Consider the following 23,647-nt stretch of genomic DNA (forward strand, 5'->3'; position numbering starts at 1 on the left):
AATGCTTCCAGCCCACATGATGGTAAATTTCTTCACACAGCCTTACAGTCCAGCCTCTCAAGCTCTGGGTGTCATCGACATTGTGTGCCTCTTCCTGGTTCTGGAAAACTGTACAAATGACATCTGTCCTGCTCCTGTGCTAGTTTATTCATAGCTGCATTGTAGTTTCACCACCTATCTTCTAACTTGCTGATTTTTTCAGGTCTGTTTCTATGGGACTTAGTGAGTTAACTTCAAAAGTTGGTGCTTGGCTACCTCTACCTCGCTTGTGCTGTGGATGTTTAGTCTGTTTTAGTTCTGAAGTTCCTTCAGCTTCTCCTAAGTAAATCCTGGTTTTTCAAAGTCAGTGATTCTTTGTAGACTTGCTCCTCATTTCCTTCCTCATCCTGACAACTCTGCCTGTACGGACAGGACTAGATGCACTCACGGCCTCCATTGTGGTTCCTGCAACTCCCTTCTTTATTCAGCAGTAAGTGAAGGGCGTGTGACTTTGTTTTCCTTTGCCTTTTCACTTCTGGCCACGAAACGTGTCCCTGGTGTTTCCACTCCTTGATTCCGAGCAACTGGAATTGTGGAGGAAACTGTGTGCCTTTCAGACTGGACAGGCTCTTTTATCTGTTTTACATCCGCTTTTAAACTCTCAGCCCCCGCTGTCCCCGGGGGTGGATAGCCCCGGCACGCCCGGGCGGCGGCAGCGCGGGGCGGACGCGCTCGTCCTTCGGCTCTGCGGGGCTGCGGGGCTGTGCCGGGAGGGGCATCCCCGCCCCGGGCACCGCACCCCTGCCCACCGTGCCCGAGCGGGGCGCGGGGGCTGCGGGCGGCTCCGGCCCTGCCCCGCTGCCCGCCCCGGCCGCTGCCGGCGGGAGCTCCGCAGCAGAGCGGGCCGGGCGGGTCTCGGCTGGGGCTGTCTGCGGCAGCCTCTGGTTCTGCACTGCCGGCTTGTGCTCTGTCTAAAGGGCTGCGGGATGGGCCATGGGGCCGTGGGACACCAGTTCGGGCACCTGAACTGCCCGGAGCAGCGTGCAGCAGCCGCGCGTTGTTTCCGTTCTCAGCGCCTTCAGCAGCTCTGGAAGGCGAGGGACTAAATGGAGAGCTGAAGGCTGCGGTTGCCTGTCTATTCCTGCTCAAAGAGCCGGGTTTCCCAATACATCTGGGGCATTTGCACCTCTGGAGTTCTTTAATGAATCCTTCATTTCTCCGAGTGTAGCTGTTTCAGGACAAGACAATGTACCAAGGCCCATGGCTTTTTAATTATGGAGGGTGGTTAGAAGTATTAATCGGTTTTCTTGGAAGTTTTTGATTTTTCCTGTCCTTGCAGGCTTTTCAGATGTCTTCTTTCAGAAGAACTGCACCTGGAGTACTATGACAGCAAATATAACTGGGAAATGTGTAAGCAGGTTAAAAATGATGACTCATGGGGACAATCTTTGGGATAAGACTTGTTACCAATCTTCAGGTGGCAACTCTAGGAGATTATCAGAATGCCAAAATATTTTTAAATTCCTGTGCACCAAAGAGAATGCCAAAATAGCAGCAGGTCCATATGGTCTACCCTACCATCATCTTTTTGCCTGAGATCTCTCTCAGAATATCAGATCTGATATTGCTCTTTATGTAAAGACATAAAAATTTGATATAAGGGCAACAGTAAGAATATTTAAAGGAATCTTGTATTAATACCAAGAAATTAATCTTTTCACCTCGAAGTGGAAGGAAAGCAAAATTCCTCTGTTGGATTAGTGAAGTTTCTTCTCTAATTCTAAATATTTTTCTTTGGTTCAGTTGACAGACAAATTTTCTTTTTTAATTTTTTTTAAGTCTTCCGCAATAATAAAAATATGCTTTTTTTTCTCTCTCTTTTCAGATAGATGCTGTTGAACTGTTAGCACAACAGTGGGAAAACTGGCTGATTCAGTGGAAACCTTTAAATGCATCAACAAAAGCATCTTTGGTAAATATTCACAAATGGCAACATGTCTCTGTGCCTGATGTTATTTTTTAATTAAGTAATTTACACAGATATTAATTATGGTTACAAAGACTTCTGAGATGTGGCAGTTGTGATGTGCCACCTGGGCATATTCTATGGACTCCTGAAATCAGTGAATTCCAGGTGCTATTACAAACCCCTTCAGTTAACTGAGGATAAACATGCATAGGGATGGTTCCCTGTTAGCAAGGCAGCAGCTGGATCCCAGCTTTGGAATACTCTCATTGCAAGCCACATGAAAACAACCAGAGCTGAAGTTTGGGATCTGGTTGTGTACATGACCAGGAAGAGGCCAATCCCCACCACAGCTTTTTTCCCATGTGCTGATGTTGACTCTTCCAAGAGAGGATCAGCAGACTGGACCAGAATTCCCCTCCAGAACACCTTAGGATAAATGGAGCATGTGGCCAGTGTCAGAATTGAGAGGTGGATGGGAGAGAATCCCTTTGGATAACATTTGAAGATAGAAGGAGTCATTGGTCCTGGGAAGGTGATGAACGCTTGTGAATGGAGATGGTTTTTCAGAAGCAAATGCTTGAGTTCAAAAATGAGGGAGGCAGAGGAAATGGCTCCCTTTGAGTGCGGTCTGTATGGAGTGCAGGGAAGGTTGAGTATTGTGATCCCAGCCCTTGGTGTGTTCAGAGGCAGAGGTGGACACGCAGGATTTGGGCTTTACCACAGGAGACAGTAACAGACACAGATGTGCTGAGGACAGGAGCAGAGAGAGTCAAAGCTGTGCCCTAAATACAGTCACAGAGCACAGCCTGGAATTGAGGTAAGTGGTGAGAATGAGAGCTCCCAGAGGGGATCAGGTCACTGAGTGACAGGCAAAAATTGATCAGTTGTAACAGATTTGCGTTTCTGGAGGGTTTTGCAGAGAAGAGCAGGTATGGCCTTAGAGCACTTAAAGCACTGCAAGAACAAGCAGTTGTGAGGAGTGATCACTGTCCAGCATGGTCTGAGTTGGATTCAGTAGGACTGGGCAGGTCTGACTTAGTTTCAAAGCATTACTGAGAGAGAGTTCCCTGTTTTGGAATCTAGTTTTCATGTATGTCTCTGAAATTTTTTCAGCTCGCTGCTTTCAAGACCATGGGCACTCAGGCAGCACCTGCCTTTGGAATGGGAGGACAGCCAACCTCAGGCTTTGGGCTGTCAAGTAAGTTCCCATTCTAGGAGCCAAACCATTTACACATTTTCTGTAGTTTGCTGCTGCATCCTTGAAATGCAGCAGTTGTTTAGTATCCTTGAGCTAACAATTCTAATATTTTTTGTAAATTCTCTACTCGCAGGCTTTCCTGTGAGCAGCAGCAGCACCAGTGCCAGCAGTTTCTCCTTTAAAACCAGTTCCAGCCTCACCAGTTCAACATCATGTGGGAGCAGCCTTGCTGCTGATGGGAGGTCTGCTGCTGCTGCAAATCCTCCTACATTTGGGACAACATCCTCTCCTAGTGCACCGCAATCCGTTGGCTTTGGCAGCCCGGCCGCTCCGTCCGCAGCCTCCTTCTCCTTTAAAGCAGCTGCCACGGCTGGTGGCTTTGGGACTTCTGGCTTTTTGGGCTTTGGCAGTGCTTCTGCTGGGAACTCTGCAAGCACCACTCCAGCAGCCTTTGGAGCCTTCGGTGCCACCGTCGCCACTTCTGCCTCCCCTTCGAGCAGTGCTTTGTCTGGGCAGAGCGCCGGTGCCTCCGGACATCCTGTCACCTCAGCGTCTGCTGCAGCCACCAACTCCAGCCCTGCCTCAGAGAAGTTATTCACACCCAAAAGCGAGCTGTCAGCTGAAGAGTGGCAACAATTTGAAGCAAAGGAGTTCACAATTGGAAAGATTCCTCTTAAGCCACCACCATTAGAACTTTTAAATGCTTTCGACCTTTTAAGTTTATTCTGAAATGTTAATTTTTATTACCTCTCTCAATTCTCTTTGCAGAAATAAATGTACAAGTATAAACTTTTGAACATTTCTTTGGGATGGACTTCTTACATCTGTCAGATGAACTGTTGAAACTAAAATAGAACATTTCCTTCTATATGCTGTCCTGTGAAATTCTGTACAAAGACTGTATGAAAAATATGGTGTCAAAAGAAATAATGTTTCAGTCAGGTATTTAGAACCTACTCTTGTATCAATGATCTATCTCAAAATGTACACTCTGTGGGGTGTAGGACTGGCCATGAAAGCTTTTTTCCCCATTGCCCCAACAATTGGTATTGTAAATTTATTGGTGAGCCCTTACTGATAGTTATTACTGAATGTGTGCCTTTGCTGTCTATCAAAAATCTGTTGTTTTATTCCCCAGCTTTACTGAAACTAGATGATCTGTGAGGGATGCCTCCCTAATTTTCTCCAGTCTCCTTCAGTCATTATCAAAATCCTCCAGCATCTGAATGATTTCATCTTTAAGTTGACCCTTCCTGTTCAGAAATGGCACATGGATTCAGGTCAAAAGGAGGGGCCATTTCAGACCCCACAACTCCTGCCTATCCTTTTGCCTTCTCTAATGCCATTCTCTTTTCATTCACATTAAAAAGGAGTTCAATATAATCTGCATATCCCACCAACTGAGGTTATGAGTCAGCATGATAGTTTCCAAAAGCTGATTCCTTCAGGATTCTCTCATTATGAACCAACAGATAATTTCCAATTCAAAAAATCAAAAGTAGTACAAGGAATGTGTCCAGAAAAAAAAGGCTGATGCTCTGCCCCCACTGCTTCTCTGTGCTCTATATTTTGAGTTGTATCCTCTTTGTCCATCTCCACTCTGCTCTTATATGGGTGTGGAAAGAAGGGAACTAACATTTGCTCATAAAACCTCATCCCCTTTTCCAACATCCACTGTAAAATAATATTGGACTGCAATGACACATTTACCCTATACTCCAATTTAAAAGTGGCCACCAGTGATGCCAATATCTCTTCTTTATTTTTAGTCACTGGATCTCCTCTAAACACATTCTGGTTTTTGGGGATGCATCCCAGACAGCTGTAAGGAGGAATTGTGGATTGGCAGGCTCTTGTCATTAAATTTAATGGACTTTGAGTTATGCAATTCTTTTACCCTTAGGTCCAGACCTTCAGTAGTTACATGACTCCAGTCCACCTGGTTGGTTACACTGATAAACATACACCATTTGAAAGAAGAACACTAGTGCACCTACCAATCCAAGAATCCTATTCCCCTTTTTGGACTTACTTGAGTCTCTCTGTGGCATTGCGCCTTTGAGTTGCTCACCACCTTGATCCCGGAGAGGATTTGATGGAGTCTGCCATCAGTTGGTCAGTACCTCCTGCAGACTTGTCACATCCAATTCTCTGTTGCCAGTGGAAGCAAGATGGTCTAGTTAAGGCTTTTGGCCATCCTGCCTGCATACCCAGAACTCCCAAATATGGATTCTACTGGGTGCAAGAAGCAGATTTGCAGAGTGGAGTTTATAGAATATACTGACTAGGAAGGGACCCACAAGGATCATTGAAGTCCAACTCCTGGCCTTGCACAAGACCATCCCCAAGAGGCACACCATGTGCCTGAGCTCTGTCAGGTTGGTGCTGTGATGATTTCCCTGAGGTGCTTTCTCCAGCACCCAACCAGACTCTGGGTGCAGAATCTTTTTCTAATACCCAGCCTAAACCTCCTCTTACACAACTTCAGGCCATTCCCTCAGGTCCTGTCACTGGTCAGTGATGAGAAGAAATCAGTGCCTTTCCATCTACTTCCTGAGAAGTTGTAGATTGCAAGTCAGTCTCATCTCTAGACTGAACAGACTAAGTGCCCTCACCTGCTCCTAATACAGCTTCCCCTCAAGGCCCTTCTTGATTTTCATTGCCCTCCTTTGGATGCTCTCTACCAGCTTTATATCCTTCTTATACTGAGGTGCTCAAAACTGCCCCCAGGCCTTGAGATGAAGCCACCCCAGTACAGAGCCAAGAAGGACAATCCCTCCCTTGCCTGGCTGGTGATGCTGTGCCTGGTGCACAGAGATCTTTGTTACATGGCTGTTCACATGGGTGCTGGGTAGGGAATCCCTAAATGTAGCACCGCCTCTGTGTGCCAGCCAGCCATTTTCATACACTTTAAACAGCAACAGCTCAACATCTCCAAGCTATACTGTACCTACAGTGAGAGGACTAGAGAAAATGGCCTTAACCTGAGACAGGGGCGATTCAGATTAGATATTGGAAAAAAGTTTTTCACTGTTAGGGTGGTCAGGCATTGGAATAGGTTGCCCAGGGAAGTGGTGGAATCACTGTTGCAATATGTGGTACAATTTTCCTAAGAAAGGATGTTGTTTAATGCTTGATCTTTATATATTTTCAAGCCTAAGCAACAAGAAGGGAGATATAATCCCTGAAACAGATAGCAGCTGGCATGCTCTAAATGATGCTCATATGGTAGAAAAACAAACTACTTGTAGGTATAATTGCCTTGTTAGGGTTCAGGGCTGGACATGCTTCACTGATCTCAGACCTGGGTGAGGTTAACAAAGCTTGGGAAGAAGGATGTATCACTGATTGTGGACACCAAGAATGCAGAATTTACACGCCACAAGAGTATTTGTCAGAACCCCCAAGATAAGGAAGAAAATAATAAAAACAACTCAGCAACTGTGCTGATACCAGCTCTGACTGGGTAAAAGATAATTCCAGCAGGGGGATCTGCAACCACCAGTTCGTGGACCACCAACCCAAGAAACCCATGGGCCCACAAGGAGAGAAAGACTGAGAATGTGGACTAATTGGCATGAGAACTGAGAGAATAATTAACTAATAGAAGCTAGAATATAAATTAGTAAGAGAGCTATGTAACTTGTAGCCAAGGAATGCTAATTCCTTTGTTTGCTAAAATGTATAAATAGCAAAAAGTTTTGATAGCCGGTGTGCTTGATTTGTGGAATGCCATCTAGCACTGGGCTTGTGCAACTCTGAAATAGAGAGTCTTTCAAATGTGTAATTATTGGTATATCATTGGGTAATGAGTGCCATTTTTGCAAACATCACCATCCCTGGGGGTATTAAGAGGCACCTGGATCTGCTGGGAGATGTGGTTTAGTGGATTACAGTGACAGGGGTAGGTTGGTGGTTGGGCTGGATGATCCTAAAGATCTCTTCCGACCCTGATGATTCTGTAGCCACGGGCTATACATCCCTTAGTCCCCCCTAAAGACGCAGCACAGAAACGCTTTACCGCGCAGGCTGCGGGGAGAAGAGCTTCTGTGCGAGAAGGGCGGCTGTTTTACAGTGTCTGTGACTGCAGCTTTGCACAGCACGAATCCAACCCGAATTTGGCTTTATCGGCACTTGCTCCTGCGCTATCCCTCGGCCGTACGTGCCGGGCTATCCCCGCCTCCCGGTGCGGGCCGAGCCCGGCCCGGCCCCGCCGCGCGTCACGGCGGGCGCGTCAGCGGCGCGCGCCGGCCGGCGGGGCGGCCATGGGCGTCTGCCAGTTCTTCCTGAGGGGCTGCTGCCGCTTCGGGGAGCGCTGCTGGAACCAGCACCCCCGCGGGACGGCCCCGCCGCACGGTACCGGCCGGGAGGGCGGGCCGGGCGGGCTCGGCAGCTGCCTCTGCTTCGGCTGAGCTCTGACCAGGCCTGTGAGGGGCGGCTGAGGGGGCTGGGGGTGTTTAGCCTGCAGAAAAGGAGACCTGGGGGCGGCTTATCGCTCTCTGCAAGTGTCTGAAAGCGGGTTGTAGCCGTGGGGAGGTCGGTCTCTTCTGCCAGACAACCAGGAGTCACAGCCTTAAGCTGCACCACGGGAGGTTTGGATTGGGCAGAAACATTGGAATGGACTGCCCAGGGAGGTGGTGGAGTTACTGTCCCTGGAGGTGGTTGAGGAAAGACTGGATGTGGCACTTGTGCCTTGGTCTAGTTGACAAGATGCTGTTTGGTCATAGGTTTAACTCGATGGTCTCAGAGCGCTTTTCCAACTTAACTGATCTTGTGATTTGTGACTGCCGGATGTGCCGCAAGGCAATGGGAAAACAGCTTGGAAAACTGTTCTTATGAGCAGTGAGCAAGTTTCCAGCAGCTGTATGTTGTACCCAGTGAAGGCTGTTTCCATTCTCATCTGCTGCTCTGGGTGTGTGGGGGCTTTGGGAAGGAAAGGGGCATGACAGATGACAGAGCTGGGGGCTGCAGTGATGGCACGGCAGGAACTCACTGCAGCCACTTGTCCTTATTCCTGCTGGAAGGAGGGTCGGGGTTTGCCTGTAACAACATGCACAGGTGTGTCCGAGGTCTCAAAATGAAACTCGGAAGCTCCCTGTGCTGGAGTAGCACAGTAGCTATGGAGGCAGGAGCCCCTAACATAAACTTATGGTGTGTTCAATTAAATTTTTTTCTGCTGGGGTAGCTACTTTATCAAACAACCTAAGCAAAACTGAGTCAGTGTCTTTCTGCAGTGCCACAAGTTGTTGGCACAGTGATGTAGCTGAAGGCATCTCTGCTCATTAAGGCACAGGGGAGATTGAACTAGATGACTTTTAACGGTGCCTTCCAACCCATACTGTTCCATTTGAGAAGTAGGACTTGAGAACTACCCTGGGTAACTCAGTAGTTAAGCTGACTTAATAATGAGTTTTTTTAGGAAAAAACTACACTTTAATTTCAAACTTTTTATTGTCACTGTAAGACTAGTTATACTTACAGTTTTTGTTGATGTTGATTCATATCTTAATGATTATAATGTTAAAATGTTAGCTTTTTTGTTTGTTTGTTTTAATTGGAAGTTACTAGTGGAAGAGGAGGAGGAGGATGGGGTACCTCTAACCAGAGATACAGTAATGTTATCCAGCCATCTTCGTTCAAGTCGGATGCGTGGGGTGGCAGCAGAGATCACGGAAGAGGATTCTTTGGTTCCTCTGACTTTGGATCGTCAGGCGGCAGCAGCAGAAATGCAGACTTTTCACAGAACAGGTTCTCTGCCTTAGTCAACAGTCAGAGTGTTGCTGGTGGCTCTAAAGATGAAGAGGAGAGACTTCTGTAAGTTACAGGCCTGTCTTACTGGAAGCATTTAGAATGCTTACTGGTTGAAAGTAACTGCCTTGGTTGAAAGCTTACTGACTTCCTAGAGATAATGCAGAGGACAGGATTGTGAGGAGAAAGCTGGGACATGGGAAGAAACAGAGAACATCACTTCATTTGGTTCTCTGGAATGATGCTGGCATGGGGAGGAAGTGATCCTTGTTTGGGACCTGGACTGGGCAGATAGGCAACTGTGATATTAGTAAGATGGTATGGTATTAAAGTTGTGATCAGGAGGATAAGGAAGGAAACAGATTTCAGTGCTTAATAATAAGAAATCCCTTAATAATAAGAGCCCCTTTAAGAAAATGAATTATTTTACTTGTTGTTTTGTCACTTAAGACAATGAATCTTTCTGCCAACAGCAAAACTATTGGTTTCACAGAGGTGTATGTTACAGTTACAAGTAACCAGCACCTGCAGGGCAGGTACTGAGAAGCAGCAGTGTGATTTCCTAAAGAAGCAAGGTTTTAGAGACATTTTATATTACTCTTTTTAAGATTACAGTAAGAAAACACTTGGTTTTTATGATAGCAGATTTTTGACTCTGAATGTGGATTCAAACCAATTGTTTGAATTGGTTGTTACTGGCATTTTTGATTTGACCATGCAATTTCATTTGATTTTTCACTATTTCATCTGTGATTTTGTATTGTTAGTGAATGTGTAGTGAAAGACATGGAAATATGGGAATCTTCTGGACAATGGATATTTTCATGTTACTCACCAGTGAAAGAAAAACCAAATGTCTCAGGTAGGTAACGTTTTCAGCGTTGTGTATTGCTGCTGTTTAGGATGTTTCTGTGACTTACCATATTGTTGTACCTCTGAGCAACCATTTACAAGGTGATGATTTGCCTTGTGATACAACAGAAATGATTATTAGTTGATGGCAGATTCAGTTTGGACATTCACACCTCTGCTACTCTGTAATGAATCTTTTTTTTTTTTTTGTCTGTAACTCTCTTTTTTAACTATAACTCTCTTAAGAGAGACAATGTATCAAGGTCCATGTCTTCATAAGAGTTGAGGGCAGCTGGAAGTATCAATCTGTTTTCTTGGAGGTTTTTGACTCTTCCTGTCCTTGCAGGCTTTTCAGATGTCTCACCAGAAGAGCTGCGTCTGGAGTATTATGACAGCAGAGCAAACAATACAATTGGGAATTATGTAAGTATTTTTAAAATGTTGGCTAGTGTGGACACTCTTGGGGCAGGACTTGTTACTGTTCTTCAGGTGGCAACTGTTGAGTCATTTACCTCCCAACTAGAAAATGATCAGAATGCCAAAATATTTTTCAATTCCTGTGCATCAAAGTGAATGCAAAAATAGTTGCTAGACATTCCTTGACTTAATCTTGTCCCTGCTCCTGTGTGTTATTTGTAGAAGTTACTTGAATCCTGTCTCAGAAGTTTAATACCTTATACACTATTAGTCAGTTTGATTGTTATAGGTGGTTATTTGGTGCTTTAAATAGAATTTGACCTTGTTCTTTTACATACCTTTATTGCAGGGAATTAATGATGAAAATAGCAGATATTTCTTTTCTAGAAACAGATATATATACTCGTTTGGAAGTAAGACATGTGTTTTTATATAAAACATCTCTCAGTGTGTATATATATCATTCCTTCCTTGAAGTCCTGTTAATACCAAGAAGCTAACAGAGTTTAGTGTTGTGCCAGGAAAGAAATTAGGCTGTTGGATAGATGCAAGTACAAATTAATTCAAACTACATTGCACTCTTTCCTCTTCTTGGTTCTGTGTTGCAGAAGGAATTGCTCTTGTCACCACTCTTGCTTCATATGTTTAGATTTACCAGAATTGCATTTTTAGAGATGGGAGACACATAATATTTTTTTAAACTTGAATTAAAATAATAATAAATAATAAACAATATGCTCTACATGGCTATTTAAATAAATAAATAAGTTGTGATCTTATCAAAGCAGAAAATGCAAGCTTTCCTAGCTCTCACTGTATAGATGGTAACTGTATGATACAGTTCTCTTACAAGATGTTTAAGTACAGCATGTCTTTTCCATGTTTCTATTCTTAAACCGGGTCAAAATCTGAATTTTCCAGTTTGTTGTATGGGAGCAGATACCAAGCAACATGATCTTCCAGCATGTGATTAGACACAAAAGAATTATTGATGTTTGTGATGCAAGATTCTTTTGAAAAATTAAGAAATTTGTCTACAAAAAGATTACTCATTCAATTTTTGCAGGCATTTGTGACACTTGGTGTTTTACTTGTTTAAGTTTTAGGGAAAATTCAATTAGGCCAGATATTAAATGTGTTGCTAAACTTAAGTATAAATGTAGGAAATTCAGGTTTGAAATTCCTAAAAGGTTGTTTGAAGGCTTTTTAGGTTTTTGCTTAATACGAAATCACAGTTATCAAGACACAGATACCATTTATTGCTGCACTGTTCTGTGCAGTTATAGATGCATCATACTTAAGAGGGTTGATTAAATTCAGGAAGTTAATTTCATCAATAGTAACTATTTTAGGATAATACAATTGAACTGTTATGAATTACAGTGTTTTGAAAGTGGGTATTTTTTTTCTGAAAATGTGGAAGAAGCTAAGGTAAATCTTAGGACTTCAGCTTAGTGAGTGAGTGCATAAGTGGAAAGGCCAGATTGAAGAGTCTATTCTCATACATATAAAACTTACATATCTTGTTTTCTGTATTTTTTCCCCAAGCATCTAATTCAGAAAAACATAGAACTTTGATTTGAAAAGTCCCAGAACTTGTTTGAATGTTACTCCGATGTAAAGTAGAAGGGTTTTTTTAAGGACAAAAGGGTTGATTTAATTTGGAGAGTTTAAAGGAATTCTCTGTTAAAAACAAAGACATCAGCGCCTTACATTGAAGTTTCAGGAAAGAAAATATCTTATTGGGTTGATGAAATTTCTTTTCTAATTCTAAATATTTTCTTCAATTCAGTTGCCAGATGACTCTTTTATATTTAAGTCTTCGGTAATAAAACCATGCTTTTATTTACCCGTTTTCAGATAGATGCTGTCCAAAAGTTAGCATTACAATGGAAAAATCAGCTACTTCAGTTGAAAGCTTTAAATCCATCAACCAAAGCATCTTTGGTAAGTATTCACAAATGGCAACATGTCTCTGTGCCTGATGTTATTTTTTAATGAAGTAATTTACACAGATATTAATTATGCTTACAAAGACTTCTGAGATGTGGCAATTGTGATGTGCCACCTGGGCATATTCTATGGACTCCTGAAATCAGTGAATTCCAGGTGCTATTACAAACCCCTTCAGTCAACTGAGGATAAACATGCATAGGGATGCAGCAGCTGGATCCCAGCTTTGGAATACTCTCATTGCAAGCCACATGAAAACAACCAGAGCTGAAGTTTGGGATCTGGTTGTGTACATGACCAGGAAGAGGCCAATCCCCACCACACCTTTTTTCCCATGTGCTGATGTTGACTCTTCCAAGAGAGGATCAGCAGACTGGGCCAGAATTCCCCTCCAGAACACCTTAGGATAAATGGAGCATGTGGCCAGTGTCAGAATTGAGAGGTGGATGGGAGAGAATCCCTTTGGATAACATTTGAAGATAGAAGGAGTCATTGGTCCTGGGAAGGTAATGAACACTTGTGAATGGAGATGGTTTTTCAGAAGCAAATGCTTGAGTTCAAAAATGAGGGAGGCAGAGGAAATGGCTCCCTTTGAGTGCGGTCTGCATGGAGTGCAGGGAAGGTTGAGTAATGTGATCTCAGCCCTCGGTGTGTTCAGAGGCAGAGGTGGACACGCAGGATTTGGGCTTTACCACAGGAGACAGTAACAGACACAGATGTGCTGAGGACAGGAGGCAGAGAGAGTCAAAGCTGTGCCCTAAATACAGTCGCAGAGCACAGCCTGGAATTGAGGTAAGAGGTGAGAATGAGAGCTCCCAGAGGGGATCAGGTCACTGACTGACAGGCAAAAATGGATCAGTTGTAACAGATTTGCATTTCCGGAGGGTTTTGCAGAGAAGAGCAGGTATGGCCTTAGAGCACTTAAAGCACTGCAAGAACAAGCAGTTGTGAGGAGTGATCACTGTCCAGCATGGTCTGAGTTGGATTCAGTAGGACTGGGCAGCTCTGACTTAGTTTCAAAGCATTACTGAGAGAGAGTTCCCTGTTTTGGAATCTAATTTTCATGTATGTCTCTGAAATTTTTTCAGCTCGCTGCTTTCAAGACCATGGGCACTCAGGCAGCACCTGCCTTTGGAATGGGGGGACAGCCAACCTCAGGCTTTGGGCTGTCAAGTAAGTTCCCATTCTAGGAGCCAAACCATTTACACATTTTCTGTAGTTTGCTGCTGCATCCTTGAAATGCAGCAGTTGTTTAGTACCCTTGAGCTAACAATTCTAATATTTTTTGTAAATTCTCTACTTGCAGGCTTTCCTGTGAGCAGCAGCAGCACCAGTGCCAGCAGTTTCTCCTTTAAAACCAGTTCCAGCCTCACCAGTTCAACATCATGTGGGAGCAGCCTTGCTGCTGATGGGAGGTCTGCTGCTGCTGCAAATCCTCCTGCATTTGGGACAACATCCTCTCCTAGTGCACCGCAATCCGTTGGCTTTGGCAGCCCGGCCGCTCCGTCTGCAGCCTCCTTCTCCTTTAAAGCAGCTGCCACGGCTGGTGGCTTTGGGACTTCTGGCTTTTTGGGCTTTGGCAGTGCTTCTGCTGGGAACTCTGCAAGCACCACTCCAGCAGCCTTTGGGGCCTTTGGTGCCACCGTCGCCACTTCTGCCTCCCCTTCGAGCAGTGCTTTGTCTGGGCAGAGCACCGGTGCCTCCGGACATCCTGTCACCTCAGCGTCTGCTGCAGCCACCAACTCCAGCCCTGCCTCAGAGAAGTTATTCACACCCAAAAGCGAGCTGTCAGCTGAAGAGTGGCAACAGTTTGAAGCAAAGGAGTTCACAATTGGAAAGATTCCTCTTAAGCCACCACCATTAGAACTTTTAAATGCTTTTGACCTTTTAAGTTTATTCAGAAGTAACATGTTTTAAAATGAAATAAAATGCTACTTTTAACTTCTGTTTCATCTCTCATGTCTCCTGCAGGAATAAAATTACAAGTAAAAACATGTGGATATTTTATTTTATAATTTCTTGTTTTGGGACAGACTTTTTACATCTGAGAAATGAACTGTTGAAAATAAAATGGAACATTTCCTTCTATTTGTTGTCCTGTGAAATTCTGGGCTAACACTGTTTATAAAAAGGTGTCAAAAGAAGCAGTGCTTCAGTCAAGTGTTCACATCCTTCTGTGAATGGAACCCTAGAAAGACACATGGAGTAGAAGTGCATGTGCAGTTGGACAGCCTTTCCTTATGCCCCTTTGAAGGTTTGTGTAGCGTTGGAGGACTGTGTGTTCAGAGAGAGGGATGGCTTCTGTGTGGTCTGTGCCACACTACGCCCTTCTGTCCCCTGGAAGCCAGTTCCTGTGCCAGCTGAGACAATTCAGTTGTTGCTAGTAGTTTTGCCTGAGGTCACCAAGCCTGCAGGAATGTCACATACAGCCCTGAAAGCATTCATCCTGCAGAAGGAACTTGTGTGTTGTTATTTTGGTGCCTCTTAGGTGAAACTTTGCAAGCAATAGCAAAACTGCCTTTCTGTGAATGATGGCATTTTGTCAGGTTCTCAAAACTTGATGGGTGGATATACTAACATTACCTCTCCTGAAGTTGTGATGTTAAAGGACCAGTTTTATTGCCAGGACGCTCTAAAGCAGGAGTCAGGAGTCTTCCAGAGGATGTCCTAGACTCAGGGAAGGGGAACATTTGCTCTTGACCAGGGCGCTCTCCTTAGTAGTCTATAATTGCCAAATCTCATCCTTAAGAGAAAAGCAAAAGGTTACTTCAGGATACACATAATTAAATCAGTGGTTTCTTTAGCACTTGTAGATAATGTTTTGGTTCTCAGCATGTACCTCGTGGTCCCTACATAAAACTTCCTCTGTGTCCTGTATCTGACTACAGGTCCAGCAGAAACTGGCTTGCTAAAACATTGGGAATGACTGGAACATCTAGAATGGTAGGCTGGGGGTAGACACTCTGCAGCCTTCATGGAGAGCCATGTTCCTCAGTGTGTGCTCAGTGCAGTTGTAGCAGAAGCTTGCAGGTGTTACATATCTCAGCAGCCTGTTGCTGCTAAATTGCTCTAGGAGCTTCCCAGGCTGAAAAGTGAACATGTGCTGTTTTAAATGGAAGTATTTTGCTTAAAAAAAAAAAACAAACAAACCAACTGTAAGGCCATAAAAATCTGGATATTCTCCTGCACACACCCAAACAGTATTTGCTAGATGTTCTCAAACATCCTTCTAACACATGGAGACCTAGAGGAAGAAGGGAATTTTTGAGTATTAGGTCACATTGCCATTAATAAGCAAAAGTTAGGTGAGGTATTCCCAATTCCGATGACAAAAAATAAAATGGTTGAACAAATGTGGTTTTTAAAATAATCTCCTCACCCTTAGAAGTTTTTTTAAAATTACTGTTACAGAGGTACTAGAATGTGGTGTTTTCACAAATGGGCTTCTGAAAAGATGGCAGGGAGGAGTGTGGTTGACTTACCTTGCAAAAGGCAAGCTGGATGTTTGTCTGCAGAAGTAGGGATAAGGATAGGACAGAAGAGAAGGGAATAATATTACTCTAGGGGGCTCACTAAACTGCAGAAAATAGGCAACAATCTATTAGACCAAAGAAATCTATCCCAATATTTGCTCATATTTGCTCTGTGGTTTTTGGTTTGGTTTTTTTTTTTCTGTTTGTCCTTTTCTGCTTTTGGTATACTTTATCTCAAAGTTGGTTGCAAGCACAAAGGAGGCTAAATAATACCCTCTATTAGCTACAATTCTTTCATTTTTTAACTTCTCCTTTTTGCAACTATTTTTGTTTGTTGCTTTGTTTGTTTGTTTGTTATACGGCTGCTCCCCAGAAAGTGATAATATTGTGGTCTGGCATATAAAAACATATATAGGGTGGCAGCAAACTCACTGATGTCACTTATTCTATTTTGATTTAGAACAGAAAATATGAGGTGAATGTCCAAGCAAAGATGTGTACTGTCCTGATTAGCTGAAAATCTTGGTCTGTGAAATAGGCTGTAACATTCAAGCTCCGTGTGATATTTTCATGTACTTCCCTTACTTTGAAATAACAGGATTTATGAGTCACTGAAATTCCTGCAGTGTGGTGCAAACAACTAATTTGAAGAATGAAGTTTTGGTTTTCAAGATATCCTGGATTAATCACCAGACAGTAGCACTCGAGGCTGGCTGTATACAGGAGAAAAACTCTCTACTGCCACAGCTGAGGAAGCAACCCCGCATCTAACAAATGGAATTTTCTCTGCCCTTTTTCCTCACATACTAACAGCACTGGCAGATCTCAAAATGTGATTTAGCAGCTGAGAAGGGATAAAAAGAAACCCGTGAACCTGAGAAAGCATTACAATTAGGTGTTAAAAATTAAGCATCACAGTACCCCCATGATCTGTAGTTTCACAGTGTGCAGCAGCAAGTGGCATGGTAGCCTTACCCTGAATGAAGATGGGCTGCAGATAATCAGCTGACTGGATTTCAGCCTCAGAGAACAAGCTAAGGGCATCCACAACAATAAATTTACAACAACCAGAAGGCTAAGGGGAGAAAGAAGAGCTTTCATAAATGTGCCTGGGGAGGGAAAGGAATATGAAAAGCCTATTAATACAGGAACACTGAATTGAGATTGATAAGACTGAAATGGTGGAAATCTATTTAAAAAGTACTCAAACTGAGGGATGGTTGAAAATCAATAAGGATGTCATGCAGTAACTGATGAAAAAACAAGTAAGAAAATATTTGTGAAATGTGAGCTTACTGCAGCATAGTGGGAGTCCAGATAATTTGCTGTACAGGTCAGTAAGGGAATCAGATAATGGACTTGCTACAGTTTTGGTAAGTGATATCACTCAGATAAGTGGCAGAACACCAGGGATTTGCTAGCAGACCAAGGAAAAAACATATCTCAGTGAGCAAAGGTACTTAATTTGTTGACAGTTACAAATAATTTGAGGAGACGGTAAAGACAGATTAACTGGCTTTTACTAAGGCATTTGATACAAGCATTCAGGAGGTATCAGAGGTTTATGTGACCATGATTAGGGTTAGTGATTAATCAGAAACATCTATGAGTGAATGCTTTGGTTTCTAATCCACCTCCCATGTCCTAATGTAGGAGATAGAGATTTACCTGGGCAACAGTAGAGGAAAAACCACAAATTCTATTTAGACAATTTATCAAAATTGATATCAATTTAAGTAGCTATCTAATTATATTTGACCCAATATAAGCCTAATGTAAGCTGAAGGAAAAGTCTGGACTACTAGTGTTAAGGGAGTTGTAGCAAACTGTGGAGTAGAAAGGTGCTGACAATAAGTGAGATCTGAAGCCATGCTGGTTCAGATCAGGAAAATGTAGTTTGAGCTGTAGGAATCTCCTATAGCTACAGTAATGCTGTGCTTAGTTTTGAGCCTGCAACTGCCAGAGACCTGCAAGATGAGTAGAAGGAGATTCAGAGTAGAAGTAAAGCCATTGGAAATGAGAATTCAGGAGGGAGCTTGAGAGCTGAATATTTGCTGCATGGTGAAAGCAGAGGCTGTGACATGCAATGACTGTCTTTTTGAAAGGGTACCCTCTCAGGAAGGAGGAAACAGGACTTTTCTAGTAACAAGAATACTGCACTACTTTCACAGATTTATCTCAGACAGGAAGTTTTTCCACCTGGAAAAGTCCTGTTCTACACCTCTGTTAAGATCTGGCCAAGACAAAATCAAAACACAAGAACCAAGTTCCTGCTTGTCAGGAGTAATAGCACATGTCCTCAGTGATGCAGCAGTCAGCATATGTAGATTTGATCTCTTCCCAAAATACACCAGTGCTTTCACAGAGAGCGACAGGATTGCAACACGGAGCATTTGGGGCAGGGAGCTGTATGTGCCTGCCACCTCTCCTGGGAATGATTCAGGGTGCTGGCCATAAAGAGGCAACCTGTCTCCACTGAGTTTAAAGAGGCAGATAACTCTCTAACCCTAGGAGTGAATAAGCCTCTTGGTCTTGAAACTTACACTTGCCTTGAAACTCTCACTTGCAATTGCCTGCCTCTCATGCAAAGAATAACTAAGTAAAAAACCACAGTTGTTCTTAGCAGCTCAGCCTTAGGCAGTATGCTTATTTAATCTCCAACACCCTTAATTAATCTCCAAATTTTCAGTATCATGCAGCAGGCTCCTTGATGGGACTTACTCTCTCGCAAAAAAAACCAAACCAAATCTTAAAATGGAGGGAAGAAGAGCAAGAAGAACAAGATTTAAATGTCAGTAGGCTGATACACATTTTTGTTCGGGTACATGGAATGCTTTGTCTTTCCTCCACAGCCAGTAGGATTTGTTATTACCATGTACATGAGGGACATAAGAAACAAGTTTTATGCCTTTCCCCTTCCAGCAAGCAGGTCTGTTACGTTGCTAATTGCATGGTAGTCATCAGAAATGCAATCTGGTGGTTTTAAAGTACCTGCAGCAATTATCCTGTTCCACCTGACTTTCCAAATATCCTGTTCCACCTGAATTTCTGTTTTGTTGTGGCAGGGGGTTCTTAGCAAACTAAATGCATTCTCGTCAACATCAAGGAAGGCTTCTGTTCTTCAGTGGAGCTTATCTTTGCAAGTCACATGAAATATTCCCTTTGCATATGCCCTACAAACTAACTAGATTAGTTCTAATTATACCAAATAAACCAACCCTCCTGTGTGAATCAAACAAGCAACATTTGCATGTGTGCATGTAAAACCATGTCACATCACATCTAAGAGAAGACTGAGGTACAGTTTTGATCTCTGATAGCTTTTCTATCCAGAGAAAATTCTACCCAATGCTGTGGTGGTTTTCTGATGAGCATCTGTGCATCTGTGGCTTGTGATGCACATCAGTATTAAAGCACTCTTTACAGGCACATAAGATTTTGTTATTGCAGTTTACTTCTGCAAGTATGGCTTCTCTTCAAGTATCTGCAATGATGAAATAGAACTAAAATAATATAAAACTGAAATAAAAGTTTATAACCATGGGTTGCATTAAAAAAAAAAAAAAAGGCTGGTATCACTTACTGTTCCTCTATGATTAAAGGACAATAGATGAGGTGGAGAAGAACCTTCTGTATTCAGGATACACAAATTCTTTGGGGCAAAAGAGATTCAGCATTCTCCCATAGCCTTATTCAAGTGCTCCCATGGGCTGGGGGCGAGGCAGGCCCTTGCAGAGTGAAGCACTGCTTGAACTTCACCCCAAGGCTTGGCAGAGCCTAAAAGAGAGCCTCAGCCTGCAGGCAGATCTGCCTGACTTGAGATAAGGCCTCCTCAAATTTTATTGCAGATCCTTCTGCCTGGAGTCTGCTTCAGCCATCTCTGTCTCTTTCTAACCTACCTGACTTGCTGGAGACTGATTCTTTACTCCCTGCCCTGTGTGCCTCCCAGTCCTCCAAGCTCCTCCATACAAGGTCCCCTGCATTTCCATACATGGACTTGTGACTTCCTCAGCCTCCCTGTGCAGGTCTTGCAGAGGGAAATGGCCATCAGGAATCCTTCCTCTCCAGAAGTCTCTGCTTCTGCCTGAAGCCCGTGTGGGAACTCGCATGACATCTGGACACTGCTCATGACCTGAGACACGTCCAAGCCAGCCCCAGCACACAGGCAGAGCTGGACATCACAGCGGGTGCTGATACAGCTCCAGCATGTCCTGTCTTTCCAGCTGGTGCTGCTTCAAGGTTCTGTCCCATCAGTGCCCTTTGCTCACACACTGAAACTCCTTATCACATGGCATTTCTAGTAAAATCACTCCCACTTAGCCTTTGATCATGCTCCATAACCACTGGCCAGCTCCTCCTGCCTGTTCTTCCCTGACAGCTGCCTCTGCCTGACTTCTCAGGAGTGGTACATCTAGAAACTCTGGGGTGCTGAAGCCCCTCCCTGACCCTGACAGGAGAGTGCTTCTGCTTCTCCAGGCACTTTTCTGAAACACATCTAAAGGTTTATTTTCTCCCAAAGAACCACTGATACAGTGATGTGCCTTCCTTCTGGCTTGCGTTCCAGTCCCCCACTCATTCAGTGCACTGGGGACAGAGGGGGCACCATATTTTGTCATCCATCAGGTGTACAACCCAGGCAAGGAGGAGCCACCTCTGAGCCTCCACACAGGACTGACTGTAGTCTGTCTGCAAACAGTTGCTTAATTGTTTGTGTCTGATAACAAGCAAATTAACTTTCCCTTATTTTTCCCTTCTGAGCATCGCTGTACAGAAGATGAGGAAAAGACAGGAGAAAAAGGACACAAATACTCAGGCAAGTTTGCTGAAATTCATGATACTGTCAGGGGAAAAATCCCAGACACCTTAACTTTGGGTTATATGGTGGCACACAAGGCCATCCTCCTTTTCATAGAAAAGCTTCAGAGCAGCACCTATCACAGAGCAGACAGTATACAAGTAACACAAGCGATCTAAGTTAGTTCTTGCAGAAGGAAATACATATGGTTGCCAATAATAGGTCCATTCTGAAGTTACCAAAGTATGTTGGATATTTGATGGCATATAAGGCTGTCCTGTCTGTTGAAAAAAACAAGGACCTCTCTCTGACCTTTTCTTATGTATTTATCTACTTTGTTTTGGAAAAACATTGGATAACATTAAAGATACTACCAGAGCATCTCAATATTACAGACAGCATTGAAGAACAAACAAATAAGTGCACAAAAAACTCGTGATCACAGCTGAAATAAACTGGTTCTGGCAGCAAACTTCTACTTAAGTGGTCACTGGACAGATTCCATCCTTACGATGATCTATTTTGAGAAGGTTTATTCTTCCAACAATAACAGAAACAGTCACGAACAGAGGGAGTCTTATAAAGTAAATAAAGAGTACATGAGAACAATATGTGATTTTTTTGTTGTTGTTTTAAAAAATCTGTTAGAGTATGTGTGATTGAAATTTATAGCTGTGCACCCAAAATAATTTACTTAGAAGTCTGTATATATTGCAGTACTTGGCGTACAGGAAGAGGAAATAAATTGCATTTTACAGCATTCCCACCTCTGATGCTGGCCTGTGATGATTCACGCAGCCCTGGAGGTCAGCCAGGGGACTCAGAAGCCACAAAGCCCCAGTGCACACTGTGCATCTTCCATGCTCTGCTCAGCTCTCACAGGCCCTCAGTGTGGACTCATCTTTAGAGAAGACAACCCAGGATTGTGGTGCTGGCTGTTATCCATCTGAAAAATTCCCCATGAACGCAGGACTACCAAATACAAATTTTAGTCTATGACACAGAGCACAGAAGCCAGACAACTGCTGAGGTCAAATCCATTATGCTTTCTGATTTATATCCAAATTACTCAATTTTAGCAGGTTTCCTAAAAATGTTACATGATTTTGGTTATACCATCTGATCCTTTGTCTGTGGTTCCCTCTGCACCAGTCTTTTTTTTTAACTCCATAGCAAATTTTCAGGAAATCAATTTTCAAAGACGATCATTCTCATATATTCTCATAGTAAGAATTGGCAAGGAAGGAAAAGCAGGCTAAACTCAGCTGCTATGAATGCTCTTAACAACTGGCTGGCTGATCAGCGCACATGGAAATCTGGTATCTACAGTAGTTTACCAGACTTTCACCTCACTGGAGTATTAAAGAGGACAAAGGGCACCAAACTATAGGAAACTAGGTTTCATACACTTATTCTGTGGCTCAAACCCATCTTGTTTCAAATATCAATGCAAGATCCTTCCATGTTCAAAAATGAAGTTAACCTAGGAACGAGGAGCTATGTAAGTTCAGATGTAAAAGAACCAAAGCTCATGACTTCACCCTGGGAACTGCCAGTTGCTGCCAGTTAATGGAAATCAATGAAATTACCCATGATCCAAGATCTTTGTACATCGACCTCAAGTCTCCTCTCTCAGGATTCCTAGGGTCCTGCCATTGTAGAACTTTCCACCCTCCCAGAACTCAGGAGAAAAACAGGGTCATTGCAGAAGGGCTTCTACAATGAAACAGAAACCATGAATGAACTTTCACTTAAATGAAACTGGAAATAACGTTCTGATTAAAATAAAACAATTGGTATTACATTTTTTGCCTTCTGATCAGTTTCTAGGAATAATTGTGCATGAACCCATTAGTGCATCACTAACCTTTTATCCTTTCATATGACACAGTATATTAATTTGCTTGCTCTTTTATTTGGCTGAAAATGGTATTTCAAAACATTTCACATATCCTGATTATTTTGAAAACACTGCTGGTTCAGTTCAGCTGAGGAAATTTGCATACTCATTCATCTTCTAATCTTAAATGTAACTTACTCCATTAAGGCTTAAGGTACAGGAGAATGCGATTGTGACTGCACAAATCCAGACAATAAGAGAAGTTTTTCCCTCACACACAGCAGACTGAAGAAGCCCCAACAGCCAGTGATTGCCTCTGTTCAAACTGGAGGGAGTTGTCCCTGCATCAGTTTATGGAGCCTCCTTTATTCCACAACCATGGCCCCCTGAAAAGGATCCAAAACATTCAAGGCAACACAAGTGTGAGTAAGAATATTTAAATTCACCAGTAAACTGAAGCTTGGGCAGACTCCAGAGCATGGCCCAGATGGCTTTTCACAGGAAACACAACTGAACAGTAATCACAAGTCCTCTAACATGATGCAGCTTCTGCCTGCCCATATTCCATCATCTCCAGAGAGGGACTTCTTAGTTATCATACAAGGCTTGATAAAACTTCTGAATTAGTCAGGCAAGACTTCACCCATTCAAGTATAAGAGAAAGCAAAGTGCACAAAAACAACAGATCAAGCCTTCATCCCTCTTGCATCAGTCCTGGAATACCTGCACTGCCAGGGGACAGAACCTCCTTCCTGCCTACTCCAGGTATGGCCCATTATAGCCTGAGAGGATAAAAGAAAGGAAACAGGTGTTGCAATGACAATAAGAAAAGGATGACACTGGAAATGTGCTTGGGTCACCAGCAGGGAAGGGGTTGCATCTCTACGATTCTTCTCCTCTGTGTGCTGGATCACCAAAGCGTTGCCCTGACCACACAAAAAATGTGTCACTACGCTGCCCATTCTCATCCTCTGCTGCCACACTCCCCCTGGCCCCAAGTGCTGTTATCTGTATTGGCCAAACTGAAAACCACCAAAGAGGCCCTGCTGACCCTGTGGCCACCAGAAGAGCTTGGGTTAATGCAAGAGCACCCTTTGCTTACAATTAATGAATCATACATAGGAAATACTAAGTCAGGTTGCGTTTGTCCAGGGCACCAAAGCTGGCATTGTGGAAGACTGGCTGAGCCAAGGTCGTACTGCAGAACCACAAATGAAAGCACATGAAAATGCTCCTGCAGTTCTGGTGCCTGGCTGCTGGATGGTCATTACATGGTCATGAAATGCTCAGCACAAAGCAGTGATAGCTGATTATGCCTGCTAAATACTGCTGTGGTTCCAACACTAAGTGGTTCTATTAGCAAGTTCGTTTTGCCAGTTCTTAATTGCAGTGAAACCTGGGAAAATAAAAACATCAAAGGAAT

General features: G+C 43.3%; 2 protein-coding genes across 2 annotated transcripts; both read left to right on the plus strand.

The window, feature by feature from the left end:
- Positions 1–19: 19 nt before the first annotated feature.
- On the plus strand, positions 20–6,933 carry LOC105759741 (nucleoporin NUP42-like). Its single transcript, XM_072924246.1, has 6 exons — positions 20–110; positions 361–469; positions 1,319–1,397; positions 1,865–1,951; positions 3,062–3,146; positions 3,280–6,933. Exons 1-6 carry the CDS (start codon positions 20–22, stop codon positions 3,873–3,875), a joined length of 1,047 nt encoding a protein of 348 aa, XP_072780347.1. The 3' UTR covers positions 3,876–6,933.
- Positions 6,934–7,338: 405 nt separating this feature from the next.
- NUP42 (nucleoporin 42) lies at positions 7,339–14,204 on the plus strand. Its single transcript, XM_012571585.5, has 7 exons — positions 7,339–7,502; positions 8,708–8,960; positions 9,662–9,756; positions 10,093–10,169; positions 12,024–12,110; positions 13,205–13,289; positions 13,423–14,204. The coding sequence occupies exons 1-7, from the start codon at positions 7,412–7,414 to the stop codon at positions 14,031–14,033; spliced, it is 1,299 nt and encodes a 432-aa protein (XP_012427039.5). The 5' UTR covers positions 7,339–7,411; the 3' UTR covers positions 14,034–14,204.
- The last annotated feature ends 9,443 nt before the right edge of the window (positions 14,205–23,647 follow it).

The sequence above is a fragment of the Taeniopygia guttata genome, chromosome 2 (genome assembly GCF_048771995.1).
Source record: "Taeniopygia guttata chromosome 2, bTaeGut7.mat, whole genome shotgun sequence".
In the NCBI taxonomy this organism is placed as follows: domain Eukaryota; kingdom Metazoa; phylum Chordata; class Aves; order Passeriformes; family Estrildidae; genus Taeniopygia; species Taeniopygia guttata.

What these genes read in the sequence shown, in the direction of transcription:
- LOC105759741 (XM_072924246.1), top strand. Translation starts at nt 20, where the DNA reads ATGGTAAATTTCTTCACACAGCCTTACAGTCCAGCCTCTCAAGCTCTG. An exon ending in CATCAACAAAAGCATCTTTG is followed by an intron (nt 1,952 to 3,061) that starts GTAAATATTCAC and finishes AAATTTTTTCAG; the next exon opens with CTCGCTGCTTTCAAGACCAT. An exon ending in CTCAGGCTTTGGGCTGTCAA is followed by an intron (nt 3,147 to 3,279) that starts GTAAGTTCCCAT and finishes CTCTACTCGCAG; the next exon opens with GCTTTCCTGTGAGCAGCAGC.
- NUP42 (XM_012571585.5), top strand. Translation starts at nt 7,412, where the DNA reads ATGGGCGTCTGCCAGTTCTTCCTGAGGGGCTGCTGCCGCTTCGGGGAG. An exon ending in CATCAACCAAAGCATCTTTG is followed by an intron (nt 12,111 to 13,204) that starts GTAAGTATTCAC and finishes AAATTTTTTCAG; the next exon opens with CTCGCTGCTTTCAAGACCAT. An exon ending in CTCAGGCTTTGGGCTGTCAA is followed by an intron (nt 13,290 to 13,422) that starts GTAAGTTCCCAT and finishes CTCTACTTGCAG; the next exon opens with GCTTTCCTGTGAGCAGCAGC.